General features: G+C 55.1%; 1 protein-coding gene across 4 annotated transcripts; it reads left to right on the plus strand.

The window, feature by feature from the left end:
- Positions 1 to 1119: 1119 nt before the first annotated feature.
- RORC (RAR related orphan receptor C) lies at positions 1120 to 26201 on the plus strand. 4 transcript variants are annotated; one of them, XM_065904060.1, is made up of 12 exons: positions 1160 to 1196; positions 3858 to 3887; positions 6597 to 6775; positions 15591 to 15676; positions 15961 to 16102; positions 17365 to 17877; positions 18219 to 18340; positions 19163 to 19295; positions 19460 to 19567; positions 19751 to 19861; positions 21343 to 21452; positions 24412 to 26201. In XM_065904060.1, the coding sequence occupies exons 3-12, from the start codon at positions 6769 to 6771 to the stop codon at positions 24571 to 24573; spliced, it is 1494 nt and encodes a 497-aa protein (XP_065760132.1). In that variant the 5' UTR covers positions 1160 to 1196; positions 3858 to 3887; positions 6597 to 6768; the 3' UTR covers positions 24574 to 26201. The 4 variants fall into 4 exon arrangements, with proteins under 4 accessions (XP_065760111.1, XP_065760102.1, XP_065760121.1 ...); XM_065904039.1 differs by lacking the exon at positions 6597 to 6775 and having other exon boundaries at positions 1120 to 1196; XM_065904030.1 differs by lacking the exon at positions 6597 to 6775 and having other exon boundaries at positions 1127 to 1220.
- Positions 26202 to 26849: the final 648 nt, after the last annotated feature.

The raw sequence follows: 26849 nt of genomic DNA on the forward strand, positions 1-26849 counted from the left end.
GTTGGGTAACCAGGAGAGCCAGGCCCAGCTAATCAAACTCTGGGCCGAGGCTGTGCAGGGGATCAGTGGCACCCAGGACCCTCAGAACCTGAAACCTGCGGCCTCCCCAGAGCCCTTCCTCCATGGGGGCTGCCAGACTGGGGGAGGGGAGGTCTCCTTCCTGCAACTACTGCATGTGGCGTGTCTCCTCTACACTTCTCTCCCATTGCTCCTCTGCCTCAGCACACGCCTCCAGGCCTGCCCCCAGCACCCAGCAGACCAGGAGGCTGTGAAGGCATCAGGGAGCCGGGGAGTTCTTGGGAAGGTCAGCAAAGTGCAGAGGCTAAGCAGGCAGAGGAATCAAGGAAACTAAGGACTGCTGGGATGAAGGCGACCTCACCCTGTAGAAGAGGCACCATCCCCCAAATAAGCCATCCCATCTTCATCTCTCCCCTCCCCTCCTCCCCTTCACCAGGCATCTGTCTTGGTGTCTCAGTGGTAAAGAATCCACCTGCCAGTGCAGGAGACTCAGGTTGGATCCCTGGGTTAGGAAGATCCCCTGGAGGAGGAAATGGCAATCCACTCCAGTATTCTTCCCAAGAAAATCCCAGCGACAGTGGAGCCTGGCCAGGCCACAGTCCGTGGGGTTGCAAATAGTCAGACATAACTGAGTGACTGAGCACACATGTCCTGGTCAGATAGAAAGCACATGATTCTCGAGTCACAAAGACCTGAGTTCAAATCACAGCTCAACCACTTATTGTCCTTGTACAATCCTTGGGCAAGTTGTGACTATCTTCGAGCATCATCTAGCCTATAAGCATCACATAGTTATCTGCAGCAACTATGCCTGCTCCATGATGGACATTGGGAAGACTGGAGAAAATCATGGCTTTACAGCAAGTGACTGGCAAAGGGCCCACCACACAGTAGGTGATGCAGAAAGGCCAGTGCCCTTCCCGTCACCTATCCTGTCTCTCCTCAAGGCCCCAGACTCTGTTCCTCCCATCTCTCCCTGTGTCCCCTCCTGATGCCGGGACGCTCTGCCAGCCACTCCTTTCCCCTGCCAACTCTCGGGCCAGGTGCTCCCTCCCTCCTCCGTTTCCCTCCCCTGGGCCCTGCTCCCTGCCCTCCTGGGCAGCCAGGGCAGCAAGGACGGCACCAAGGGAGTTGCCCCATGGACAGGGCCCCACAGAGACACCAGCGAGCCTCGCAGGGTAAGGGGCCCTGCAGCCTTACAGGCAGGTGGAAGGGGCTCCCAGGAGGTGCAGAGGAGAGATGGGAAGGCGCTGGTCCGGACGTGAGCGGGGTGGGGCAAGAGAAGAAAGAAGGAGAGAAAGATGGGATGGCAGGGGAGGGTAGGCCGCTGAGACAGGACAGGTCTTCATAGAGACTGAAGGAGACACGGGAGGAAGGGCCGGGGACCAGACAGAGGAGAGAAAGAGGAGGGAGAAGCAGGCAGCACATGGAAGGGAAAGAAAGGGAGACGTGAAGAAGGAAGAGACAGGTGGGCTGGGGGAGGAGAGGAGAGGAGAGTCAGGGAAGCTGGAGGGAGGAAGGGCCCGCGTGTGGGCCGGGTCTGCTTTCAAGTGAGAGCGCCCCCTGGGAGGAGGGGCGGGCACTGCTCATCTGGCTGGGACCCCAGGCAGCAGTAAGAGGCCGACCACTCCACCTTCTGTTCATTCAGCGACGGAGGAAGCCGTCCTGCCTCTAAAGATGACAAAGGTCAGGGGAGCAAGCAGTAGAACCCTGTCTGCTGCCCACGCCCACCCCCAGCACTTTGCTCCCCACTGGCTCAGGGTGGGGGGTGGAGGATGCGGTTTCATTTCTGCAGAAAATGTGGGACACTCGGCCAGGGGTAGCGTGGGGCGGGGAGGGGTGTGGAGAGTCAGGCAGTCCTTGGCCCCACGGAGGGTCTAACTCAGAGACTGCTCAGCAGGATCCCATGGCCACATGCTAGGTGAGGTGTGAGCCCTGAGGTAAAAAGTGGTGGGGCCACCTGGTGGAGGAAGAACTCCACTGCCCGGGCAAGCAAGGGGAGCTTCCCCACCCCAGGCCTGCTGTGAGGTTCAAGGCTAGAGGCTAGAGAGAGGGTGCCACGTCAGGGAGGAAGCTGGGTGGGGCCAGGCAGGATTGGCGGCAGGCGGGAGGGGCCGGATGGAGCCACTCCCTCTCTGCGCAGTCCTCCCCCCATCCTACCCCACCCCAGCTGAGCCCAGACCTTCAAGTGCCTCACTGCCACCCAGTCCAGTGGAGGAACTGGCTTGTAGGGGGCATCTTCTGGACTGAAGGATAGTGTGTGAGCCGGGAGGGTGGGCAGAAGGGAAAGATGCTGAGCATTGGACAACTGCTGTGCTGAGTCGCTCGGTGGTGTCTGACCCTTTGCGACCCCATAAACTGTAGCCTGCCAAGCTCCTCTTCCATGGGGATTCTCCAGGCAAGAATACTAGAGTGGGTAGCCGTTCCCTCCTCCAGGGGATCTTCCCAACCCAGGGATCCAACCCAGGTCTCTTGCATTGCAGGTCTCCGGGATTCTTTACCATCTGAGTCACCAGGTAAGCCCATTGGGCAAGTAGAAGGAAAAAGTAACAGGAGAGCAGGGTCAGAGGTCAGGGAACATACAGGGGGCTTCAGGCAGGCCTGCAGCCTTTACTGAAATGAGAGACTGGCCTTGTGGTCTGTGAGGAGCTGCTGTGTGGATGTACAAAATGCAGTAAGGTCTGGCAAGGGAAGCTTCTTCGCAGGGACTCCTTTGGTTGTTTAATAAAAGTTAACCATATGAATGAATGACATGCTCTTCCCTGCTCCAACCAGGCTCTAGCTAAGGCTTCCCCCTCAGCAGCTGCCCCTCTGAAGGTCTGTGCCTCCCTGCCTCCCTCCCACATCAACCCACCTGTGCTCCCTACAGCCTTCTCTTCACCTGGACCAGCCACACACAGCACGAGGCATTCCTTCCTCTGCAGGCTGGGGGGCCAGTGGAGCCAGAGCCTGCAGGAGGCAGTGTGTATGGTGGGGGTGTCTGTGCTTGCAGCTCTCCCTTCTTCTTCCTCCTAACATCCTCACTACCCTACCCTCAACCTCTATACCTCGAAATTCCCAGGTGCTTGTGGGCACAGACCAGCAGTCAAGAGTTTTAACTCTGCCACTTGGCTCAGTGGTAAAGAATTCTCCTGACAATGCAGGAGACGCAGGTTCGATCCCTGAGTCAGGAAGATTCCCCTGGAGGAAGAAATGACAACGCACTCCAATATTTTTGCCAGGAAAATCCCATGGACAGAGGAGCCTGGCAGGCTACAGTAGTAGGGTTGCAGAGTTGAACAGGACTGAGCATGCTTGTGCAGCCAGCAGAATATTTACTGTGTATCTCTAAGGGGCAGCCCCTACAAAATAACAATATGAACAAGAGGGACACAGTCCCTGCCTCCATAGGGCTTACTGTCTATCAGGAAAGCGCCCTCTTCTTAGATCATGAACAATTATAGCAGTGAGATGATGTGATGAGCGCCAGGAAATCAACTGCTGGTGCTGAGTGTGTCAGCACAAGGGCAGGAGGGCTTCTCTGAGGAAAAGACCTGATTGGGAACTTGGGGGATGAAAAGTTGTCTAGATTGAGGAGGGGCCAGGGAAGGGCCTTCCAGGCAGAAAGAAGAATGTGGGGAAGTCCCAGAGTGGTGCATTTCAGGATTTGAAGAGGCTTTGCATGACTGTAGGGCAGAGTGAAGAGAGCAGTGCAGTGAAGGTGGTCTCACCTTCTCCTCAGATGCCAGGTTCTTCCAGGAAGGATTGGGGTAGGGATGAGGGCCTGAGCATTGGGGAGGATCTCTTGATCCTCCATGGTCCTCAACTTTTGGCCCTGACCCCCTCTCTTCTCCTTACAGAGCTGCTGGCTGCAAAGAAGACCCACACCTGTGAGTAGAGGATTGGGGCAGGAACTGGTGCTGGGGTGTGGAGAGATGGCAAAGAATTCAGCAAGGGCGCTAGGAGGTTCATGTAGAAGCAAGGCACATGCCCTGCATGCACAGAGCTGGGGCATCCGCGCGGAGGTGGCCAGTCCTGAAAGAAGGTGGAGGTGGAGCTGAAACGCCAGGGAGATGGGGAGATGAGGAGGAGGAGTGAGGAAACCTCAAGATTGGGGGACAAAGGGAGGAGATAAGGGAGAAGCCTTAAAAGTGCGAGGGAACGTCGCAAAGAAGTAAGAAGAGGACAATGAAAGGGGAGCCACAGGAAGGAGAAGGAGTTGCTGGACAGAGGCACAGGAGATGCCAGGTGGGGCTGGGGGTGGGGGGGTGTGGGCGGTGGCAGAGATCGCTAGGTCAGGCAGGGTGGCCTCAGGGACTCAGGGAGCCTGCACCAGGCTTTGTGGTGGCAGAGTCAGGTTTGCTGTGCATCTCTGTGGTTAACACATCCCAAGGCATGAACAAGCCTGGGGCCAGCCTGTGCAGAGCAGGAGAACAGGGAAGCCTTCATCTTGGTAGGAAACACATGGAGAGAAACACTCTGGGTCCTGGGGATGTTGAAAGACTGAGGCTGCAACATGTGAGGAAGGGATTAGAGCTCAGGAAGGACTCACCAATGGATACTAGCAAGGAACACCTTCTCTAGGGAACTCTCAACTCATCAGATCTATCCTCCTAGTTCATAAAAGAGGATACACCCCCAGAAAATACACCCATTGCACCTTGGTCTCAAAGCTCATGTCCCATTAACATGCCCTTCCAGCCCCAGGATGCCTTCTCAGAATCCTTGAACTGAGGAGGACCACACCAGGGCATGAGAGGTCACCTGCCTTTCTCCATGGCCCTCCCTTGGACTGCCTACCAGTTCCTCCTGAGAGCTCACTGCAGCTCTTTCTGCTGCCATCATCACCTGGAGCTCCCTGTTCCAAACAGAGAGATCTCAGAGCGCCCAAGCATCACCCTCCTCCCTGAGCTGGTCAGATAGGGGCTGGGGGGCCACCAGGAGGCTACATCCTTCTGAGTGAGGGGTTGCTTTGCTCAGCACAATCCTGATCAGTGCCTCGCCTGCCCCTAGCCACAGGGCCCCACGGAAATGCTGAGCAGGGCCCTGGGAGGAAAGCGGGTCAAGGAGTGACGCGGGTGAGCTGGGGGAGGTGGGGGCCAGGGACCATATGTGGGTGGGGAGGAGAAGGGGGACTTTCGGAGCATCTGGAACTGGAAGAGGCTAAACGCCATTCCTACCCTCAACCCCTTACCACAGAAACCTCGGCCAGGACCACACCTCCTCATCCCCTTCCAACCCGCTGGCCCTGTGCAACCATACCTCCACCCCACCCCCACCCGTGAGGGTCCTCAGGAGAACATGGGCTGACAGCCCCTCCCGCAACCCACTGCCAGCTTCTGCATGCCCAAGGAAGGCCAGCAGGGAAAGGCCTGTGCCAGGCGCCACTAGAGCCCCGGCAAGATCAGAGACCTCTTAGGAGGTTTGGCCCAGAGAATCCAGGAAAGATTAATGCCTCCCCCAGGCCCAGAGACTCTGAAAAGTGGGCTCTAGAGTGGAGACAGTCATAAAAGGGGGCTCCAAGACAAACCCAGGAAGGGAGAAGGCCAAGAGGGACTCCCAGACTGAGAGGGGCACCTGGTTACTAAGGGGTCCTGAAGAGGGAGCCCCGAGGCTGAGGCGCCCACAGAGCAGATTTGAGGCTGAGAGGGCCTCTGAGGTTGATGGACCCCGAGAAGGACTCCAGGACCAAGAAACGCTACGGAGACTCTCACAGCAGGAGACCCTCCTAGGCAGACCTGAACCAGAGAAAGCTTCCCATCTCTCAAATGTAATCTGGGGTCAAACACCCTGATTTTGAATCCTGACTCCACCACTTTGCTAGCTGTGTGACCTCAGACAAGTTACTTAACCTCTCTGTGTCTCACTGTCCTCATCTTTGAAGTAGGGATAATGGTACCTACAACACAACGTTTTCTATGAGGATTAGATCATCCACATAAAGCCTTAAGAACCATTTCTGGCACATGGTTACACATTATTATTAACACCATCTTCATTCCAAGTTCAGCAGTTTTGCTCCTGAGGAAATTTCTGACCGACTAATCCCTCCTACAGATAGTGGCATTTGTCTGATGGTTATTACTGCTACTAGAATCACTTATGCCCTGGCCCAGGGCACGCACGGTGTCTGCAGGGAGGGCATGACCGTGGTGGGTGGTGGGCAGCCTCCCAGACTGCATCTCACTGAGCATGACTGTTGGCAGTCCATAGGGTCGCAGGTGGCACCAGGCAGACATTCTGTGACTTACCTCTAGAAATAGCCCCGTCCCTGGAGTCACCTGGCAAAGAGGGTCAGGCTCTCGGGGATCCTCAGGGGGAGGGGGAGTAAGGACCTGGCCCCAGGCTCGTGTGAGCTCCATTCCGGCTCCCCAGCCAGAACTACCCTGGCGGGTGGAAACAGCTTTTACGCGTGTGGCTGTCGCCTGTGGTTTTGGAATTTTCCAACGCCCCCCTGCGATTGGCTGCCCCGCCCCTCACACTCTGCCCCAGGCCCAGATTGGCCACACGGGGCGCCTGTCATCCTACCCGCTGCACCCCAGGGGGGGTGGGGGGGTGGAGTTGGGGGGGGTTGTCACTCGGCCACCTGTGTGGTGCAGATCTTAAACCCCCCGGCCCAGAAGCATTGGGGGAGAGCTAGGTGCAGAGCTGCGGACTGAGGCTCTGCCAAGAGGGCCTGGCCCCCAACCCTGCTGTCAACTGCACCCCATCCCTGGATCACCCCGACTGAGAAGGACAGGGAGCCCAGGCGGCAAAGCCCAGGACTCAGTCATGAGAAGTAAGTGAATGGGCCTCCTGGGAGCGGGGAAGCCTGGGGCCCATCATCATTCCTGGGCCTTCTGAAAAGGAGGGAGCAGTGTGGGCAAAAGCCAAGTGCTCTTCCCTGGCAGGGCGTGTCCTGGTCAAGGCTAGGATCTGTTGGGTGGCGTAGTCGTGGAGTCTCGTTCCTCAAGTGGTTCTCGTAGAGCAGTCGCTGTAAAAGGACTATTGAGGAGCTCCTCTGTCATGGGCTCTGGCAAGGATCTCCCAGGGTAGGTGAGGTGCCCCACGCCTTGTTTTACAAAAAGAGACTGAGACCCAGAGGGGCCCAGTGCTTCACCCCTAGATCACACAGCTGTGGTAGGTGGAGGCTGGTAATTAACAGGCAGCCTGAACTCGTTGTCCCGGCACCCACTGCAGCGTTTCCCTCCACGCCTCCAAACTACCTGTGGGCAGGGTGAGAAAGGAGGCTGGAGGAGCCACTGTGCCCTGAAGCAGAGGGTCAGCGAGGGTAAAGAGCTGGCAGCGTGGGTCAGAACCCCAGCATCCAGGCCTCTGGGCCATCATACTCCCTGCCCACTGCAGGATCATGAGGACCAAGTGGAATCCAGCCAGAGTGGTGGTGCCTCTGTGTGTGTGTGTGTGTGTGTGTGTGTGTGTGTGTATGAGAGAGAGACCCCTCATCCCAGGTTCAGATGCCTGTTTGATGAGTAGAATTCAGGCAGTAGAGACCAAAAAGCCTTCAACTTTACCGGCTTCCTGGCCCAAATCCATGGGCCAACAGCTGGTGGGCAGATGTCTGGGGTCCCTGTGCCTTCAAGCAGAGCAGGGGTGGGCAAATCGCCCTCATGTGAAGAGCCAGAGAACCTCCCAGAGCACAGGGTGAAGGACGAAAAGGGAAGCCCTGGACCCCTGTGGCCTGAGGCATGAGGCACCCCCAGCCTCAACTGGGGGTCTTCCCACAACCCACAAAAAAGAGTCCATATTGTGTACTGGAAAAACCCATGGGCTGAGTCTAAATACCAGGTTCTGAGCCACCTCTGTCCCTGACTAGCTTTGTCCTTAGGCAAGTCATTGGACCCCGTCTCTTGTTTAAAAAAAAGAAAGTAAGCTGAATTTAAAAACAAAACTAACTTTAGAGAAACTCCCGTTCTGACCAAGAAGAGAGCGGTGGTCTCCAAGTAAAACGTCCCCCAGGGTAGTGGGGAAAACTCGGGGGACACAGAGAGGTGGCCAAGGAAAGGAAGGGGCTTCACTTCCACACTTGGGGTGGAGACTCCAGTGCAGGTGTACAAGCTGGGGCAGGCAGGAGGGGTGAGGAGACCCAAACTTCAGTCTCCCTTCTAGCTTCTTCCCAGTAGCAGCAAAGGTTAGCAGGAAAGGTTAGCAAAGGTTAGTCTTCCCAGAAATGGTCTCAAATCAGCCAACCCGCCTTGGGAAGCAATGGTCGGATGTGCTTCACAGCCTGGCAGGAGGGCAGGAGAGCCCGGGACTGAACAGGGGAGACACTGAACAGAGCAGCTCTCCATGACAAACCCACCCCCCCACCAAGCTACTAGGCTGGAGAGGGGTCTCCTCCCCTCCGGGATTGGTGCCACCGGTCCTTCTCACGTGGACATCTCTGGGTACCTCATCGTCCCTCGTGAGTACCAGCTACCACCATGTCCTCTGACCTTCTCTGGGGCGGGCACAGCACTGGGGGCTTGGAACTGCGACCCACACAAAGGCCAAGGTCCAGACACACAAGGAGCAGAAAACAGACCAGTGGGGCTTCCCTGGTGGTCCAGTGGCTAGGACTCCGTGCTCCCAATGCAGGGGGCCCAGGTTCAATCCCTGGTAGGGGAACTATATCCCACATGTTGAAAATAAAAGATTCTGCATGCTGCAACTAAGACCCAGTGCAGCCAAATAAATTAAGAAGAAGAAGAGAGAAACCAGACCAAGAAATAAAGAGATGCAGAGGCCAAACTCAAATGACAGAAGATCTATGAAATACATGGGGAGAGAGGGATGTCTAGATAGAACTACAACTGGAGAAATGCCAGGAGAGCCAAAACATTACAACGTGTAGCCTGAGACAGGACTGAAGTGCAGAAGATGAAAAGGCACACAGACACGGGGTGACAGAGAGAAAAGAAGGTGGTCAGGAGAGGGGAGACGCTGAGTATTGATCAGGTGTAGGTAGGCAGAAGTGGGAGGGATGGAATTTATAGAAGTTCCAAAAGAATGATAGGGACTCCATCATGACCCGCTGCCGAGTAGACAGGGAACATCCATTAGCCAGAAGAACTCCCCAGCCAGCCAGAGGGAGGGTGGCCCCGCCAGCTCACTCCAGGGCATGGCTGGAGTGGAGCCAATGGACATAAGGCCCCGGCATTAGGCCTGGATGGGGAGGTGGGAGGGCAAGGGCTATGAGGTTGCGTTCTCGTCTTTGTCGTGCCCTGATCTTTCTCAAGTCTGGTCATGATGAGGAGGACCTGTGACCCAGAAAGAAGTCCAAGTCCCAGGGTGCCACAGACCTCACCCAGAGAGCTCAGGGCCATACAAAGGGCCCCCTCCTTCCTCGAATCACTGTTGTACCTTTGGCTCTTTTTCTCTGCCCATTCCTAACAGGAATCCCAAACACCTCCAGCTCAGGGCTCTAGAGGTCGGGAGCACCCCAGCCTGCCCCATCACCAGGAAACATGGGTATTGGTGTGGCTGCCCCTCCCCTGCCTCTGTCCCCTGATTCAGACGGGGAACTGGGACTTTCCCATGCTGAGAGCTCTCCTAGAGAGGCAGCCCTGGGGTCCCCTCCAATGACTAGACCTTTCTGAGATCTCATCTCCACTCCTCCAGCTGCCCCCTCCCTGGGGCTCCAGGCTCAGAAAGGATGGAGACATCCATCTGGGAGGAGGGACGGCAGGCAACAGGGCAGGGGCTCGGGGCCAGAGCCTGGGTTTTTCTGGGTGCCCTGGCCTTCCCACAGCAGCAGAGACCCTCTGGAAAGGAGACTCGAGCCTCGGGAAGGTCACTGGCGGTGTGTCTGGGCTCCTGCTCCTTACTGCTTCCTCCTGGTGATTCATCCCCTCCCCCCATCCCCTGGTTGTTTTCACTCAATTCTTTTGTTTCCCCTCCTTTCTCCTGTCCCAGACTGCGGGGGTGGCGGGGGCACCAGGAGGGGGTTTCAGGTGGCTGGCTGGCTGTCTTTCGTAGCTTTTCAAAACCCCAGACTCTCCCTCGCCCACCTGAGTTTTAGCTTCGCTACTTTCTCAGCCCTGGGACCTGGGTGTATCAGCAGAAAATTTTCACGAAGGGCAGGCAGGAGCGTTCCCCAGGTACAGCGGCTTCTGTTCTGTCTCCCACCCTGCCCTCCCCCTTCTGCTCTTTGCGGCGGGGAGCCCACCTCCGTGGTTTCCAGCTTTGCAGAAGCTGCGGGAACTGAGAGCTGAGAAAGGAGGGAGGCTGGTGACTGGCTGGGGTACACAGGGATCCCCTGGCTGGAGGTGTGGTCTCTGTGGGGAGAGGGACTGAGTTGGAGCTGTGGGGTGAGGGCCCCTGAGCTAAGAAAAGAGATATAGTCCTCTTTCTCACTCAGTCACTCATTGGTTTCTGCAAAGAGGCCTGCCAGCATGCCTGACCTGAAAGCCAGACCACACGCCAGAGGAGCTGTGGTCCTGCGAGGAGTCCTAAGTCAGGAGCTCGGCTGGGGTGGGCGAACCATGGTTAAAGGCAGGAGGGGGCTAACACCACAGGATAAGGTATGGGGCAGAGGGAATAATGACTCTCTGGATCTTTAAACTAGACATGAGGCCCAGCTTTAGTTCCATGGGTGTCCTCCCTGAATTCTGGTCCTAACCCACCCCCCTCACTTTACACTTCCGCTGCAGCCGGTAAACATGCCCCTACCCACAATCTGCCTAGTGCATTTGGGTGTCTCATCCTTCTAGAGTGAGAGGCTCAATGGTTGGGGACTGCCTCTCAGGTTACGGAGACCTAGGCTTACATACCAGATCTCCCACTTCTGGTGAGGACCAGCAAGCCTGTGCAAACTTAGTCAAGCCACTTACTCTCCCCGGACTCAGTTTTCTCATTCTTAAAATGGGGATGATACAAAGAGTATCTACTTCATGGGATTATTGCGGTCACTGAACAAAAAATGTACGTAAAACCTGGCACAGAGGAAGAATTCCGCCAATGCTTATGTCTATCATCCTTGTGTGTGCTCAGCTGCTCAGTCATGTCTGACTCTTTGCGACCCCATCAACTGTTGCCTGCCAGGCTCTACTGTCCGTGGAATTTCCCAGGCAAGAATACCGGGGTGGGTAGACTCCAGGCTTTTCTGTCCATGGGATCAAAAATTCTGGAGTAAGTTGCCATTTCCTTCTCCAGGGGATCTTTCTGACCCAGAGATCGAGCTCATGTCTCCCGTGTCTCCTGCATTGGCAGGTGGACTCTTGACCACTCTGCCACCTGGGAAGATGCCACCTGTCATCATCATCCTTCATCAATGTCCTCTGGAGAAAAAGAGAAAGATGAGAGAGGAAAAGCCTAGCCTTGGGTGGATAGAGCACCAGGGGAAGATGAGGACCTCAGGGTGCCTCTGCCTGCATCTTTCTCTGCCAGAGCTGGGGTGGTTCTGGGGTTTGAGGGGAAAGATCCCCATGGGTTGCAGCCCCTCCTTTGCTCCTACCACTTCCTCTCTGTGGCAGAGGGCACCTGGACAGGGCCCAGGGCTGGCTTTCTAAGGTGGCACGGGGCCAAGCTTGGGATGCATTCAAAGAGCGCTATCAATGAATCTTGCAGCTGCAAGAAGGGTGAGATCAGAGGAGGCTGGAGGGAGGGGCCAGCCTATTTGGTCTCTACCGCATTTCCCCGCATAGGATGTGCTCAGAGGAGGCTCCCTGGGGGTCCTTCAGTCCCCAAAGCAGTCCGCAAGAGATTCATTTTCTTTTCCTAGCACCTTATTGGAATGAAGTTTTAGAAGTCACACCGGTTGGCAGATAAAAGAATGAGCTGGGGAGGAGACCACCAGCCCCACCCTTATGCCCCAGGAAGAGGCAGAAGCAGGAAGAGGGACTACATTCTTGGTACTCTGAAATGTAGGGTGAGGACCAGCAAGCTTGGGCACCAACCAAGAGCTTGTTCAAATGCAGAACCTGGGGCCCTCCGACTTCCTGAGTAGGGACCTGCATCTTGACTAGCTCCCTAGGGGACCTTGTTGGCGACTCAGAGGTCTAGGGTCATGCAGTCACTAGGTGGTTTCAGGAGGTATCGTGTGTATGTGGGCACGTCGTCTCCCTCCTTGGAATTGAAGGGTCTCCTTTAATGGACCCTGGGAGAGAACCACAGCGAGCTACACGGATCTTCCTGAAGCAGCAGGCGAGGTTGGACATAGAGGGCTGCTGCGGGAGCCATGCTGCACGGGTTGACCTCGAGGCTCCTGACCTCTGATTAGTTCTAGTTCCTGGCACTGTCAGGCCCTGAGATGGTAAGTTCCTGGCAGGCCAGGCTCCTGGGAAACAACTTGAGTAATCCTGTGATTACTCAGCTCCCCTCCCCAATCTGGGTTCCCACCAACTGCTGCTTCAGGGACAGGGCTCATGGGGGGAGGTTGCAAAGGTGAGGTATTCAAGGTGTTTTTCAGCTCCAGCTCACCCGACCGCCACCTCTGCCAGTCCCCTTCCCGTCCTCTCCCCGCCCCTCCTCCACAAGTCACACTCGTGTGCACCGGTACTTTCTCTTTGAGGTTTTGGGTGGATGGCATGGCTGGGGTACAGGTGGCAGGGCCAGGAGGGAGGAGTAGGATAAGAGGGCCTGATGGCACTGACAGGGCCAGGGCTTGGGCATTGGGCCAGGACACGAGTGTGGGTTTTTTCTGTGTTTCCGGGGCTCTCTCTCCTTCTCTGCGTCTGTCTCTGTCATCTCCCAGTCCCGGACCTCTTGGTCTCTCTAGCTGAGAGGCTGGAGGGTCTAGCCCCAAACCCCTGACCCTGTGTGCCTGTCTCACTCTGTACCTCTGTCTTGGACTGTGGCTGGGGAGTGTGGGGCTATGTTTGGCTGGCCTGGTGGCTGGGGTCCAAACGCTGGTCTCCCCCAAACACGGGTATTTGTGAAGGTGGTCTGTGGCTGGCCACATCGTCCTATGAAAACGGCAAGGTCCCGGTGACACTGTTGTGAGGTTCCTGGGGCTGGGACCAGCAGTGGGTCAGGCAGTGGGGCCGAGAGACGTGTCTGGGTCAGCCGTGTGGTCAGCGCATACACGCACACGGATGTGGCCCTTGGAGAAGGGAAGAGGCAGGGAGGCCTGTGGTTGAGCGCTGGGCTAGAGCCCAAGTTCCCGCTGTGGCTTGGCCTAGTCTCCCTCCCACTTACTTTTTGGGTGACCCACGATGGTTTCTGCCCTCTCTGGACTGAGGGCCACTGGGGAGTGAGATCCCACAATGCTGGAGGGGAACTGTGTGGGGGAGAGGCAAGAGCTGACTCCGCAGGAGACAAGTACTTCTCTTGGGCCTCAAATGCCTTTGGGGTTCTATTCCCACCACTGTGCTCAAGGGCACAACACACAGTGTTTACAGCCGCAAGGCACTCACCTCGGGTGATTCCATGTACCCCCCTATGCTAACGCCCGTCACCCCCTGCACCAGCAATGAAGGCTGTGCTTACCCTGATTTCACTGACAAGGGCCCTGAGACCTAGAGAATCCAGTGGCTAAGATGGGCAGGCGTCCCTGCATTCTCTGCCCCTTTTCTAGGTATCCAGTCCTCCCTTGTTCTCTCTTCCCTCCATTCATTCCCATCTGCTCTTAATTTACTGGAAAGAATCTGAAAGCTCTCTTGCCATCTGTCCTAGATGATCAGGACAGCCTATTGGGTGGGTGCTGGGCAGGCTAGAGGGCCTGCCTGAGAACTCAAGTTAGGAGAGACTCGAGTTCTAATGGAGGGATTTCAGACACACTGTCCCCCATGAGAGGCAGCTGTACTCTGACTCAGGTCTAGGCTGGCCTGAGGGGATGATGGTTTAAGGGTGACAAAAACAATATTTGGGGGAATGGTGGGCAAGCCATGGTCACCCTCCCCACCTCACATCAGCAGGCCCTACACCACAACCAGAGTCCAGGCCTAGGCCAGAAGAGAGTTCACAGGACTGTGGATTTGCCCTGTAGACGGGCTGCTGCTTCCTCTGACCCTTGGAATCAGAGATGAGGAAGGTCTGTGGTCCTAGACCACTTTTACGTCCTGCTCCATCCCAGGCATTCTCCCTCAGAGGGAAGGCAGCAGGTCAGCAACGGCAGAGGAGAGACGCGCATGCCCTTAGGAGTGATGAAAACACCTGAAAGGGAACCCATCCCTGCCCAGTCCCTCCAAAGATTGGTTGGTGGGGAGGCCAGCGGCTCATCCCTGAAACTTAGCAGGGAGCTGTGGGCATTGACAAGGATGGGGCAAAGTAGAAATGAACCTGGGGCCAGTAACCAACCACAGCCATGGCACCAGGGAGGTAGGTTACAATGAGCTTAGTGGGAGAGGGGGAGGGTCCTGGCAGCCAGTGAACAAACACTAACACACAAATGTGCACATGCACATACTGGCCCAAGCAGCTATGCCTGTTGGCTCATGAATCACATATACCTTTCATGTACACAGACACACACCCCTTCACACAGGCAACGTGCCCACTGATGTGTGTGCCCCTGAAATCACAGACATGGATCAGCAGAATGGAAAGCTATGAGGAACTGGGATGTAGACCCAGGTCCTGAGTAAACTAGCTGTGTGAACCTGGGCCAACCATCTGATCTCATCTGGCCTATTCCTTCCTCTGTAAAGGGGAAGAAAAAGACGTCTGAATGATCTGATGGTCTCTAGTCCCAGCCAGCGTTAACATTCATGATTTGGGCTCACACAACAGGAGGCAGAGGCCCACGTACACACACGTAAGCATCCACACACAGAGCCACCCTCTGCTCTGGGCCAGGAACCTGGAGCTCTGTTTGATCCACTCCCTGGCTCTCAGACATCCAGAAGAGCTGGCTTGCTGACCCCACTTTCCTGGGCTCCATCTGGCTTCTCTCTACCCTCTCTGGGCCCCACCCTGTGACCCTGTCCTCCCATCCCCCCAGTTTCTGCACAGCCCAGCTGAGGATGGCAGGCAGCTCTACCTGGCCCCCAGGTGCCTCCCGGCTGGTGCACCACATCTTCCCGCCAAGCCCCACACTCTGCCCTAGGGGCCAAGCCCCAGCGGGGGGAGGGCAGCTTAGAGGAAGCCCCCTGGGCGGGAAGCAGGTGTTGTGAAGTAGTGAGGACTCCACGGTCCCCAGGCGGGAGGGAGGCAACTAGAGCTTTTCATCTTGGAGGGCTGAGCAGGTGGCCTCTCTGCAGCTGCTCTCTCTTCCCCCATAGAACTGATACAACCCCAGCCGCTCCACAAAACTAAAACAGCCCCCACAGATCCTTTGCTGAGTGGCATTTGGCATTCACTCCTCCTTCCATCTTATTGTTGTTGTTCAGTCGCTAAGTCCTGTCCCACTCTTTGCGACCCCATGGACTGTATGTAGCCCGCCAGGCTCCTCTGTCCATGGGATTCTCCAGGTAAGAATACCAGAGTGGGTTGCCATTTTCATCTCCAGAGGATCTTCCTGACCCAGGGACTGAACCCACGTCTCCTGCTTGGAAGGTGGGTTCTTTACCACTGAGCCACCAGGGAAGCCCGGTCTTCCATCTTACAAGAGAGAAAAAGCAAGATGGAATGGGATAGGGCAGCAGAGGACACACCACGTCCCTGTATCTACCTCCCAGGTGCTGGGGTAGGATGCACTGAAGGTTCCCGGGCTGACCTCTGCTCTTTCTTTCTTCCAGCACAAATTGAAGTGATTCCTTGCAAAATCTGTGGGGATAAGTCATCTGGTATCCACTACGGGGTTATCACCTGTGAGGGGTGCAAGGTGAGTGCTCGCTCATACACAGTCTTCAGAGGATAGGAGAGGGGGCTCAGCGGCCTTCGTACTGCCTGCAGGGCTGGTCTCCTGAGACAGCTAGGGAGCTGCCCGGTGGCTCCCTGCTTGGAGAGCCTTGTGCACTGGAGGGCCTTGTCTTCAACTAGGGAAGTGACTGCAGGACAGACTGTAATGGAGGAGAGAAAACTGAGGGGTCCTATGATCTGGAGGCCCTCAGACTGACCTGGGCCTGGCCAGGATCAGCAGCCATGGTCTTCCCCTGCCTTCCCCAGGGCTTCTTCCGCCGGAGCCAGCAGTGCAACGTGGCCTACTCCTGCACCCGTCAGCAGAACTGCCCCATTGACCGCACGAGCCGCAACCGATGCCAGCACTGCCGCCTGCAGAAATGCCTGGCCCTGGGCATGTCCCGAGATGGTGAGGCCAAGTGGGCAGCCCCCCAGGGCTTCAGTTGCCAGAGTGGCGGCCTGACCTACTGCACCAGACAGGGGTTAAACAGCCTTCCGGGTCTCCGCCATCCATCCTTCCCACTGGCAGGCCCTGGTCTCTTCCACTGTCCAACGTGAGGGTGGGCAGGCTGCCTTCATCAAAGGCCTTCACAGTCCCCAGCTTCAGGCTCTGCAACAACAACCGTTGTTTTCTCAAACTCCTAGCCCTTCTCCCCTTCCTCAGGGGGGGACTCCCCTCATCCGACTCCCCTCCAGCCCAGATCCCATCCCCATCCACAGTCCACATCTTTCCCCAGCTGCCCCACTGCTCCAACTCTACCTGGCTCCCCGAACTCCCATCCCCAGCTTGGGACAAAGGGCTGTGACTATGAATAGGGCCAGAGTCACCCTGAGAACAGCCCGAAAGGCTGACGTTGACAAGGGCGGCTGTTCCTGGTGCCTTTCTCCATCTTTCTCAGCCACGGCCCCCTTGCAGCCCCCAAACAGCTCCCCCCTCCAACACCACAGAAGGAGCCCAGGGTGGGGCTGGGGGAGGCATGAGGTGATGGGGAGTCAGAAGGAGCCTGTCAGCACTTTTCAGCGCCCAAAATAACAAAGTGAAAGGAAACACGCAGGGTTGCAAAGGGGCAGGCGGGGTGAGGGGCTGTGCCCCCACACCTGGGAGGGGTGGCGGGGTGAGTGAAAAGGCAGGAAAGAGGGCAGAAGAGGATGTTCAGAAGCAAGCCGCGGAGCCTGGGTTGGGCTGTGGTGAGTATCTAGGTCACAAGGGAGCCTGCAGGCCTGACCACAGGGAGACCTGTGTTCTCGGCTCTCCTCTTCCTCCGACCCTCCTAGATGGGCGAGGTGACCCCGATACAGCTTGAGGCTCCCTCCTCAGCCATCCCCAGCCCCATAGCAGGAGGCCAGGCTCCTCAGCCCAGACTCATTGCTCAAGTTCTGCCACTTAGTTGAAGCTGGTTTCAAACAGGGAGAGTTTGCTCAGAAGACTGATATGTCTGCTGATACACCTGGGCTGGACAGAGCCCAGAAGCAGAGAGGAGTGGGGGGCAGTGGGTCCTGAACAGAAATGCCTGGAAGGCAGGATCTCGGGCCAGACTGGAGAAGCTCTGCTCGGAGTGAGCTCTTCATGGAGCAGCAAGTTAATCCTGTAATGATCACAATGCCTATTGACTCTGCCCTGTACCACGTTCCTCCCGCCTCCAAAACTCCTGATCCCCCGACCTCTTTCAGCTGTCAAGTTTGGCCGCATGTCCAAGAAGCAAAGGGACAGCCTGCATGCAGAGGTGCAGAAACAGCTGCAGCAGCGGCAACAGCAGCAACGGGAACAAGCGGCCAAGACCCCTCCCAGGGGAGCCCAAGGAGCAGACCCCCTCGCCTGCACCTTGGGGCTCCCGGATGGGCAACTACCCCTGGGCTCCTCGCCTGACCTACCAGAGGCGTCAGCCTGTCCGCCCAGTCTCCTGAGAGCTCCAGGCTGCGGGCCCTCTTACTCCAACAGCCTGGCCAAGGCCGGGCTCAACGGGGCCTCATACCACCTGGAATACAGCCCTGAGCGGGGCAAGGCTGAGGGCAGAGAGAACTTCTATGGCACAGGCAGCCAACTGGCCCCGGACAGGTGTGGACTTCACTTTGAGGACCCCAGGCGTCCTGGGCTTGGGGAGCCAGGACGGGGCCTGGACAGCTACTTCACCCCCAGTTTCCGCAGCACCCCAGAGGTGCCTTATGCTTCCCTGACGGAGATTGGTAAGCAGCTGGGGAGGCAGAGAGCATAGAAAGATGAGGGAGGAGCTTCCAAGAAAGGGGCCCTCTGGGACTTCCTTGGTGGTCCAGTGGTTAAGAGTCCACGTTTCCAGTGCAGGGACATGGGTTCTATCCCTGGTCAGGGAACTAAGATCCCACATACTGTGCAGTGCAGCAAAAAAATGGGGTGGGGGGGTCCCTAGTCAGCATCCCATGTAAACCAAGCATACACAAGGGTCTGGGGGGAGGCAGAGCAGGGTTAGGCCAGGCAGAGGAGCGCCCTTGGTATGCGAAAGGTAGTAGCTGGCTGAGATGGAACCTCTGCCTTCCTCCCCTGGCCCCAGAGCACCTGGCGCAGAATGTTTGCAAGTCCTACCGGGAGACGTGTCAGCTGCGGGTGGAGGACCTGCTCCGTCAGCGCTCCAACGTCTTCTCGCGAGAGGAGGTGGCTGGCTACCAGAGGAAGGTGAGACCAGGACACCGCACCGGGGAGGAAGAAGCCCCGCCACTACCCAGGGAGTCCAGAGACGGCAACCTGCACACATGAGTGGGCTGGGGCCAGGCAGGGTATCACAGAGACACTGCTTTTAAGTATGCACCCTAGCAGATGGGTGAGAGCGTCTCCTTAGCTCCTGCCTGTGGTTGTTTTACCTGGTCTTCATCCGTAAAGAATTTGCCTGCAATGTGGGAGACCTGGGTTCGATCCCTGGGTCAGAAAGATCCCCTGGAGAAGGCAATGGCAACCTACTCCAGTATTTTTGATCCCGTGGACAGAAGAGCCTAGAGGGCTGTAGTCCATGGGGTCGCAAAGAGTCGAACACCACTGAGTGACTCACACACACACACACACACCCTATGTCCTTCACCACCCAGACCTAGAAGTACAGGCCTTAGCATACTCTCCTTCCTCCTCCTCTATCAACAATAGTCAGACTCCTCATTAGCATCTGTTTCAACACTCTTTCTCTGCCAGGCACTGTGCTGAGCACTTTACATAAATTATCCTTGACCCTTACAACAACCACCCTATGAGGTTGCCATTCCTGTTTTTAATGGACTGAGAAACTGCACACAGAGGAGTTCATAGACATACTCCACGTCACAAGATGGTGGAGCCAAAGGCAAAGTTAGATCCGCTGGGCCCCAAAGTGCACTGTGCTAAGACTAGGCTAAAAACACAGGTGCTGAGAATGTGGGGGGTACTTGCAGTTTTGTCTGGGTTCCCAGGGCCTCAGCGGGGTCCCGGGGGTCCTAAAAGCTCCAGTGGGACCTTCCTCCTCCTCTGCAGTCGATGTGGGAGATGTGGGGACGCTGTGCCCACCGACTCACCGAGGCCATTCAGTATGTGGTGGAGTTCGCTAAGAGGCTCCCGGGCTTTATGGAGCTCTGCCAGAACGACCAGATCGTGCTACTCAAAGCAGGTGCCCAGGGAGAACAGGCGGGCCGTGGGGTAGTGGGGGCCAGTGTGGAATGGGTGGGGCTGCGTGGAGGGAGGTGCCTTCAGGGAACCAATACACTGAAGGGGGACAGGGGCAGATTCCTGGCTCTGCCTGACGATGCGCCTGCATGTCTCCCCACTCCCCAGGAGCCATGGAAGTGGTGCTGGTCAGGATGTGCCGGGCCTACAACGCTGACAACGACACAGTCTTTTTTGAAGGCAAATACGGTGGCGTGGAGCTGTTCCGTGCCTTGGGTGAGGGGCAGGGGGAAATGAGCGAGAGAGAGTCCGATGCCAACCCCATCCAAGGCTTCCAGACCCAGGGCGCCCTCTCTTCAGGACAGATTGCCCGCCCTGCTCCAGACACCAAGGGGGCGGGTGTCCTTGGGCACCGTGGCCTCACCCACCTTGCTCACTGTTTCGTTTCCACCCTCCCAGGCTGCAGTGAACTCATCAGCTCCATCTTCGACTTCGCCCGCTCCCTGAGTGCCTTGCGCTTTTCAGAGGACGAGATCGCCCTCTACACAGCCCTCGTCCTCATCAATGCCAGTGAGTTCACTGGGCTTGGGCAAAGGACAGTCAGGCGGTGGGGGCACGAAAGGTACTGAAGAGTCTGGACCTTGTGTGCTGTGTGCAAACAGTCTTCGCAGGTGGCGCTAGTGGAAAAGAACCCGCCCGCCAGTGCAGGAGACATAAGACATGTGGGTTTCCATCCCTGGGTTGGCAAGATCCCCTGGAGGAGGAAATAGCAACCCACAGGCGGGCGGTGGGGGCCTGACAGATACTGAAGGGTGTGGACCTTCGCTGTGGTTAAATCTGGGAAGGCGCTTTATAGAGCAGAATAAGCCCACCCAATGTTGCTGTAAAATAAGATCAGTCAAAATAAAGATCCAGAGGAGTCTGAGAGAGGGAAGAGAGAAGCACAGGTGGGGCTGGAGAAGTGGGGAGACATGAGGAAGAGAGGAAGTGAGCCGCCTCCCTGAGAGCAATTAGGCTGCATGTGAGTCCCTGCCAGGGATTCCATTGTGGCCCCACACTGGAATCACCTGCGGAGCTTTAAAAAATGAGTGCTGTGACTCTGACGTCATGGATCTCAGGTGCAGCCGGAACACCAGAATGTTTCACAGCCTCTCGTAGGGTATTGTAATGTGCCACCAAGCTTGAGAATCGCTGCTCTGTGTGAACTCATTTTAAGACAACACACCATCGGGAATTCCCTGGCGGCCCAGTGGTTAGGACTCCACGCTTTCATTGCTGAGGGTGCGGGTTCAGCCACTGGTGTGCAAACTAAGATCCCACAAGTCCTAGGAGAGAGCCAAAAATAAAAACAAAAGGCTACCTGCCATCAGGGCAGGACTCTGGTTGTCCACTCCACAAAATGGAGTGGGCTGGGTGAGCCAGCTGAATGCTAAGGATTCCGAGAACCTGGGGAAGTGGGTTGTGCTACTAACCTGAGTTTGTAGACCACGTTATCAGTCCACTGGCTCTGCCAATGAGTAGAGACTGAAACATGCCCCTTGAACTGGAAATAAAGACTGAAAAGATGACTTCTGGTTATTTTATGGAGTCAGGACAAAAGGTGGTTTGTCTCTTGAAGTTAGCCACAGACTGCTGCAGAAGCCCCAGTGCTGACCTAGGTGGCTGGCTACACAAGCCCCATCTCCTCTCTGGGGCCATCCTTGCCATGTCGGGGTGAAGGGGGAGATCTTTTCTTCCCCACAGCAGAGTTTTAATGGAGAGCACTGAATTAGCTATGTGAAATATCAGGTACCAGGGAGAAGGCAGCCTGGAGCTGGGAGATCAGAATGTCTCATCTCTTTCATCTCTCCCCAGTTTTCCTTATAGAGAGCTACTCAAGGCCCCACATCTTACCAACTCCAAAACAACACACACCCACACCCCCCACACTGTCTCTCACTCAGCTAAGAAGATCTCTGTTCAGCACAGATGTCCAGAATGACACACCCTTTGGGGGAAGTTAACGTCCATGTTCTTTCTTGTTTTTGCTATGGCCCCATCCCCTCCTTCAGACCGGCCAGGGCTCCAAGAGAAAAGGAAAGTAGAACAGCTGCAGTGCAATCTGGAGCTGGCCTTTCATCATCATCTCTGCAAGACTCATCGCCAAGGCATCCTGGCAAAGGTAGGAGCAGTCCCTGGGAGAGAGGAGGTCAGGCCCGGCGCCAGATCTGTGACCTCAGGGTTTGCGAGGACCGGGGTCTGAGGGTCCAGAGGAGGAAGTGCCTGAGAGCTAAACCATATGAGAGAGTTTGCACAGGACACAGGGACTGAGCAGTCACTTCTGTGTGGGTACAGACGAAAAGTTAGGGAGCCTGAAATTGGGAGGGACCTCCAGGGAACGATTCAGCTTAATAGAGCCACCACTTACCAGCATCTGCTTGTACTGTGAGTGGAAAGATACAGAGATGCTGTCCTTACCCCACCAAGAGTTTTTAACCTGCTGTGAAGAAGAGATTTGTATACCAATGACTCTAACGCAGAATAGGATGTGATATGGGATAAAATAATAACGTGATTAACAACATGCTTTCCCTGATACACTCATCTTTGTGACAACTCAGTCAGTAAGAGAGATGTTAAAGTCTCCCTGTAGTGATAAGGAAACCTAAACGACTTGTTCCAAGTTTACACAATCGTGGGTGATAAATGCAAGTCCCAGGGCTCTTTCTACCACATCTCTATGCCCCTGATATATTACTACAGTAAGAAATATTGGGGGAAATGTGACAGCATGGAATAGGGATTAAAAATAACTTGAGGGCAAAAGGAGAGGATCATAAATGCTTCCTAGTGAAGGGGGCATTTAAACTAGGCCATTAAATATTTATTTTAACAGGCATTGAGGGGTGGGGTAGGCATTCTAGGCTTAGGGAACAATATGAGAGCAAATATAAGGAGGCAAAATAATGTGTATATGGAGAAGAGTTCATGGAACATTTTGACTACGTGTAAGATCAGAAGCTGGGATAGATTGATGGGGGCAAGAAAGTTGCTGAAGACAAGCTTAAAAATTAGGTCAGGGAGCAAATCAGAGAGGACTTTCAATGCCATATTAAAGAATTAAGACTTTATTTCCAGGCAATGGAGAGCACCAAAGGCTAGAGGGATGATATCATCAGAGCTATTTTTTAGGCAATTCAATTTGGAACCAATGTAAGGGGACCATTTATGGAATGGTTCAAGCAATGGACCCTTGCTGGGTGCCAGGCACTGTGCTGGGTGCTGAGAATACAGAGATGACTTAAATGACAGTCTGCCCTACATAAACCTCAAGTCTGGTCGAATAGTTCAGGAGGAGGAGAACCTGGGAGAGCAGCTGGAAAGCAAATCTGGTGGAATCCACCTTCGGCATACATCACCTCCCCACCATCACCCTCTTGCTGTCGGTGCTCACTTGGACCATTAGCGAGGCCTCCGACTGGACCCCTGCTCCACCATGTCCGTCCTACTGCAGCCACACGGCACTCCTCATTGCTCCTATAGCTGCCATCGTGCTGGGAATCAAATCCAGTCTGTGCCGTGGCCAACTGGCCTCGTGACATGACCCCCGACTTCTTTGCTCACCTCCTCCCCTTCCACTGCCCTCTCATTCCAGCAGCACTGGCCTCCTTGCTATTCCTTGAACACATCAAGTTGCTTCTCAGAGCTTTTACACCCGCTGTTCCAGGTGCCTGGATGCTTCTTCCCCTAGTTTTCCAAACAACCTGCTCCACCCCTTTATTCTGGAGGGGTTTTCCCAGGCCACCCCATCCAAAACGCTTTCTACCCATCAGTCCGCTTTATTGTTTTTTTGAAGAAGTTTTCTAATATTTATTTTCTGGCTCCCTCACTAGAATACACATTTAATAAAGGTAGAGATTTTATTTTATTCACCGATGCACCACCACAGCCCACCACAATGCCTAGCCAAAAGGTTCTCAACACATATAATGAGAATGAGTGAAAGAATGAATGAGTGAAGCTGTGCAAGATAAAGCATGAGGAACGAAGAGAGGATGAATTCAAGAGGTGTTGAGGGACCCCATGCTGCCTGCGCTTCCCTGACTGTCCCTTTCCTAGATAATTAACCTGCGGAGAAAGGGATGGTGGCTGGTGAGAGGTGTTTTTAAGCCTCACTTGGTGATATATGAAACTGCAAAAGATAAATGGTTTTCTCAGTCCTTCTCCGGTGAGGTCTCTCTGCCTCTGTCTCCTCATGGATCTCTGGGCCTTTTTCATTCCCGTCCCCTGGCTGAGTGCTGGCAATGTTGGTTTACTATTTTCAGTGTTGGATATCTGTTTGGAAATTGCTTAGTCCAAAGAAACAGTTATTGAGCATTTGCCGTGCGCAAGCAGTACGATAGGTACAGAGGATACAGAGTGAGTGGGGGAGGAGAGGGAGGAAGAGAGACTCAAGGAGTTTAAATCTAGGCTGGAGAGATAGACAAATTGGATCATTTTCCTAAAATGGGATTTAAGTGCTACACAGAGGGAAGCCCAAAGAACGGGACCTTTAATCCAGGGAAATAGCCCTAGAGGAGGTAATACTGAAGGTAAGAATTAGCCAAGCATAGAAGAATCAAAAAGGCATTCCAGGTAAGGGGAACAGCATCAACAAAGGCAAACAGGCACCTAACAGGATGTACCAGAGAGTCACAGACGTTCACTATTATAAAAGCATGGGGACTTCCCTGGTGGTCCAGCGATTAAGACTTCATGCTTCCAGTGCAGAGGGCATGGGTTCAATCCCTGGTCAGGGAATTAAGATCCTACATGCCACATGGCACGGCAAAAAGACTTTTTAAAAAAGCATAAGAGAGTGAGTTAGAGAGCCCTGAACAGGGCTCATTTAAGGAGTGTCAGGAATACCATTTGGGGGTTCTGTCAGAAAACATGTTCCTATCCCACTGTAGTTCTCACGTGCCTCCAGTTCCTTGAATACAGACCTACCCCTACCAATGGGATCTGACTGACCCACAAGTGCTGAGTGTGCAGGGACAGAGTACAGAGGGTTATCCCAGCCCAGGAAGGATGGGAGGACTTCTCTGACCTGGGGACAGAGCTGCAGTACTCACCCTCCTTCCCCATGAACCCACCTCCAGCTGCCACCCAAGGGGAAGCTGCGGAGCCTGTGTAGCCAGCATGTGGAAAAGCTGCAAACCTTCCAGCATCTCCACCCTATTGTGGTCCAAGCTGCTTTCCCTCCACTCTACAAGGAACTCTTCAGCACTGAAATCGAGTCACCCGAGGGACTGTCCAAGTGACCTGGAGGAGGGACTCCGTTCCCTTTCCTAGAGCCTGCTGGCTCACCTTTCCCTTGGCCTTTTCCTTTCCTGTGGCCCCTGGAGGGTGGTCTCTGACTGTTTGGGGGGATGGGTGAACAAACGCTGAGACTGGGTTTCAGCCCACCGGCCTGCCTGGCAGCAGGCCAAGAACCAGAGGGTCGGGATGGAGGGGCTCCATCCCCAGCTTCAGCTTTGTCCAGACTCCTTTCCCATGCCCTGTCACCCCCAGCTTCTGGGAGGCCTGGGGTGGGATACAAGGACCTCTTGGAGGACCTAGGTATCCTCAGGACAATAGGGGGTTCCAGGACACCCTGGATGAATGGAACTCAACTGTGGACTCAGAAGCTAAGAATAGGACTTTGAAATACCTCATTGCATTTCCCTGGGGGCTTTGGCTGGGGTGGTGCAACAAGCTTGGAGACTGGCGGCCGGAGCCCAGAAGGACCTGTATATAACATGAATCTGCATCACTAGGTTTTCTGCCTTCCCCCTTCCTCCCAGCTCAACAAGGAAATGGTTAGGCACTCTGGGGTCTTAAAAAAAAACAAAAAACTGGATATGTGAAGGGTAAGGATGGGATGGGAGTAAGGGAGGGGCTGGGGATGATAATTTTATGGGATTTGCATATAGGGATAGGGTATGATGAAGACCAAGAACATCACAGACAGTTAGAACTCAGACTTCTTATGTGCACTTTAAAAATAGACTTTAGGAGTTACCCAAACCTGTCAGAGACACACATCTGCAGACAGGTGAAACATACTCACACACTCAACCTGCAGTCATGCGGCCTCTACAGACACATTTAATCTGACACAATCTCTGTCTTCCTTGAGGTCACAGCTCAGAGGAACTTAGCAGTCTCAGGGAAGAGTCCCAATCCTGAGGAACCCCAAAACATTTCACCTGGTGCTCAACTTCACCAGTCTTAGGCCAGGGTGGCCCATACTCTATGCCAGCCCTAGCTGTCTTCGGTTGCAAGAAATCCTAAAAGGCTGGACCCTGATCAGTCACAGGGCCAAGGACAGACCCTTGGAGTACTAGTTGTTTGGTCCCCATCCTGCAGCCCTGCTCTTATTATGAAAAAGGAGGCAGATGCAATTCCAGTACTCTCTATGTGGATACCGCCGGGTCCAGCAAGGTGGAGAAGACCGTGATCTTGCCCAAGAACTTCTCTAGGTTTTATAAATAGCTGTGTGCCCTCCTTGGAGGGAAACAGCAGGTGGTCAGGAGGTTTGGTTTTTTTTTTCTTTTTTTCTCCTCTCAGGGGAGTGTAAACATAAACCCCAACCTGTGCCATTCTTTATAAAATGATTTCAAAGGCAAGAGTTGTGTGTGTCAGGTGGGAGGAGCCTTAATGAAGGTTATCCTAGTACTTCTCTGAAACCTCATTTCTGCATGAGGACCCAGGTTCCTAGCCCAGGCAGCCATCAACACTGTAAAGATGCTAGCCCCCAACCCTGAGCCATCCCCCACAGAGGTGAGGGAGCTGACTATCAGGAAGGCCCCCCCACCACCACCACTGAAGCAATCTCAGACTAAGCACCACAGCGGTGCTCTGGACTGAGAACTTCCCCCACAAATGATAACCACAGGGGACATTGAGAATGAGAAGTGGCATAGAATCGCCCGGCATTTGGGAGACTGAAAGACAACCCTATGCAGAGTGCCTGGCCAGCCCCAGAGCTCCCCAGGGGGAGTCAGGATGTCCAAGAGACTCTGTGGAGCTGCCAACCCTCCCACCCCTGGGGCTCCAAGCCTCCCCCTGCGCTCCCTCCCCTCCACGGCCAGCCTGTAGTGGTGACTGCTGCAGCCCTCCCTGGTTGCTTTATTTATTTATTTTGCACCAACAGGGTTGCTGCAGACTCATTCTCGCCCGGTTTAAAAAGAGAGAGAGGAAAAAAAAAAAGGAGAAATGCTTTCTGGCTCTTCTGTCTACCTCGGTCTTGGCAGCAGGCAGCCGCAGCAGCAATAGCAGCAGCGGCCCGGCAGGCGGGCAGGCGGGGAGTGAGGTACACGGGGAGGTGTGGGCCGAGGGGCAGCTTGAATGGGACGGGCCCCCGGCCCTGGACAGATGCGGTGCCCAACTTGATGCCACCCTCTGGCTTCTCCGGTAAGTGCCCCCACCTCCTGTCCTGGAGCTGCAGCTGCCCTTCTCCATAACATGCTCAGAGACAAGGCTAGACCCATGAGGGCTAGAGGGTTTGTGCCCACTCTACCCCCAGCCCACCATGGATCTTGGCCCCTTAGGACTC

This window comes from Muntiacus reevesi, chromosome 1 (genome assembly GCF_963930625.1).
Source record: "Muntiacus reevesi chromosome 1, mMunRee1.1, whole genome shotgun sequence".
In the NCBI taxonomy this organism is placed as follows: domain Eukaryota; kingdom Metazoa; phylum Chordata; class Mammalia; order Artiodactyla; family Cervidae; genus Muntiacus; species Muntiacus reevesi.

Bases quoted from the DNA above. Each gene is read 5' to 3' on its own strand.
- RORC (XM_065904030.1), top strand. From the start codon at position 1,157: ATGGACAGGGCCCCACAGAGACACCAGCGAGCCTCGCAGGGTAAGGGG. The intron at 18,341-19,162 runs GTGAGACCAGGA...CCTCCTCTGCAG, and splicing joins TGGCTGGCTACCAGAGGAAG to TCGATGTGGGAGATGTGGGG. The intron at 19,862-21,342 runs GTGAGTTCACTG...CCCCTCCTTCAG, and splicing joins CCTCGTCCTCATCAATGCCA to ACCGGCCAGGGCTCCAAGAG.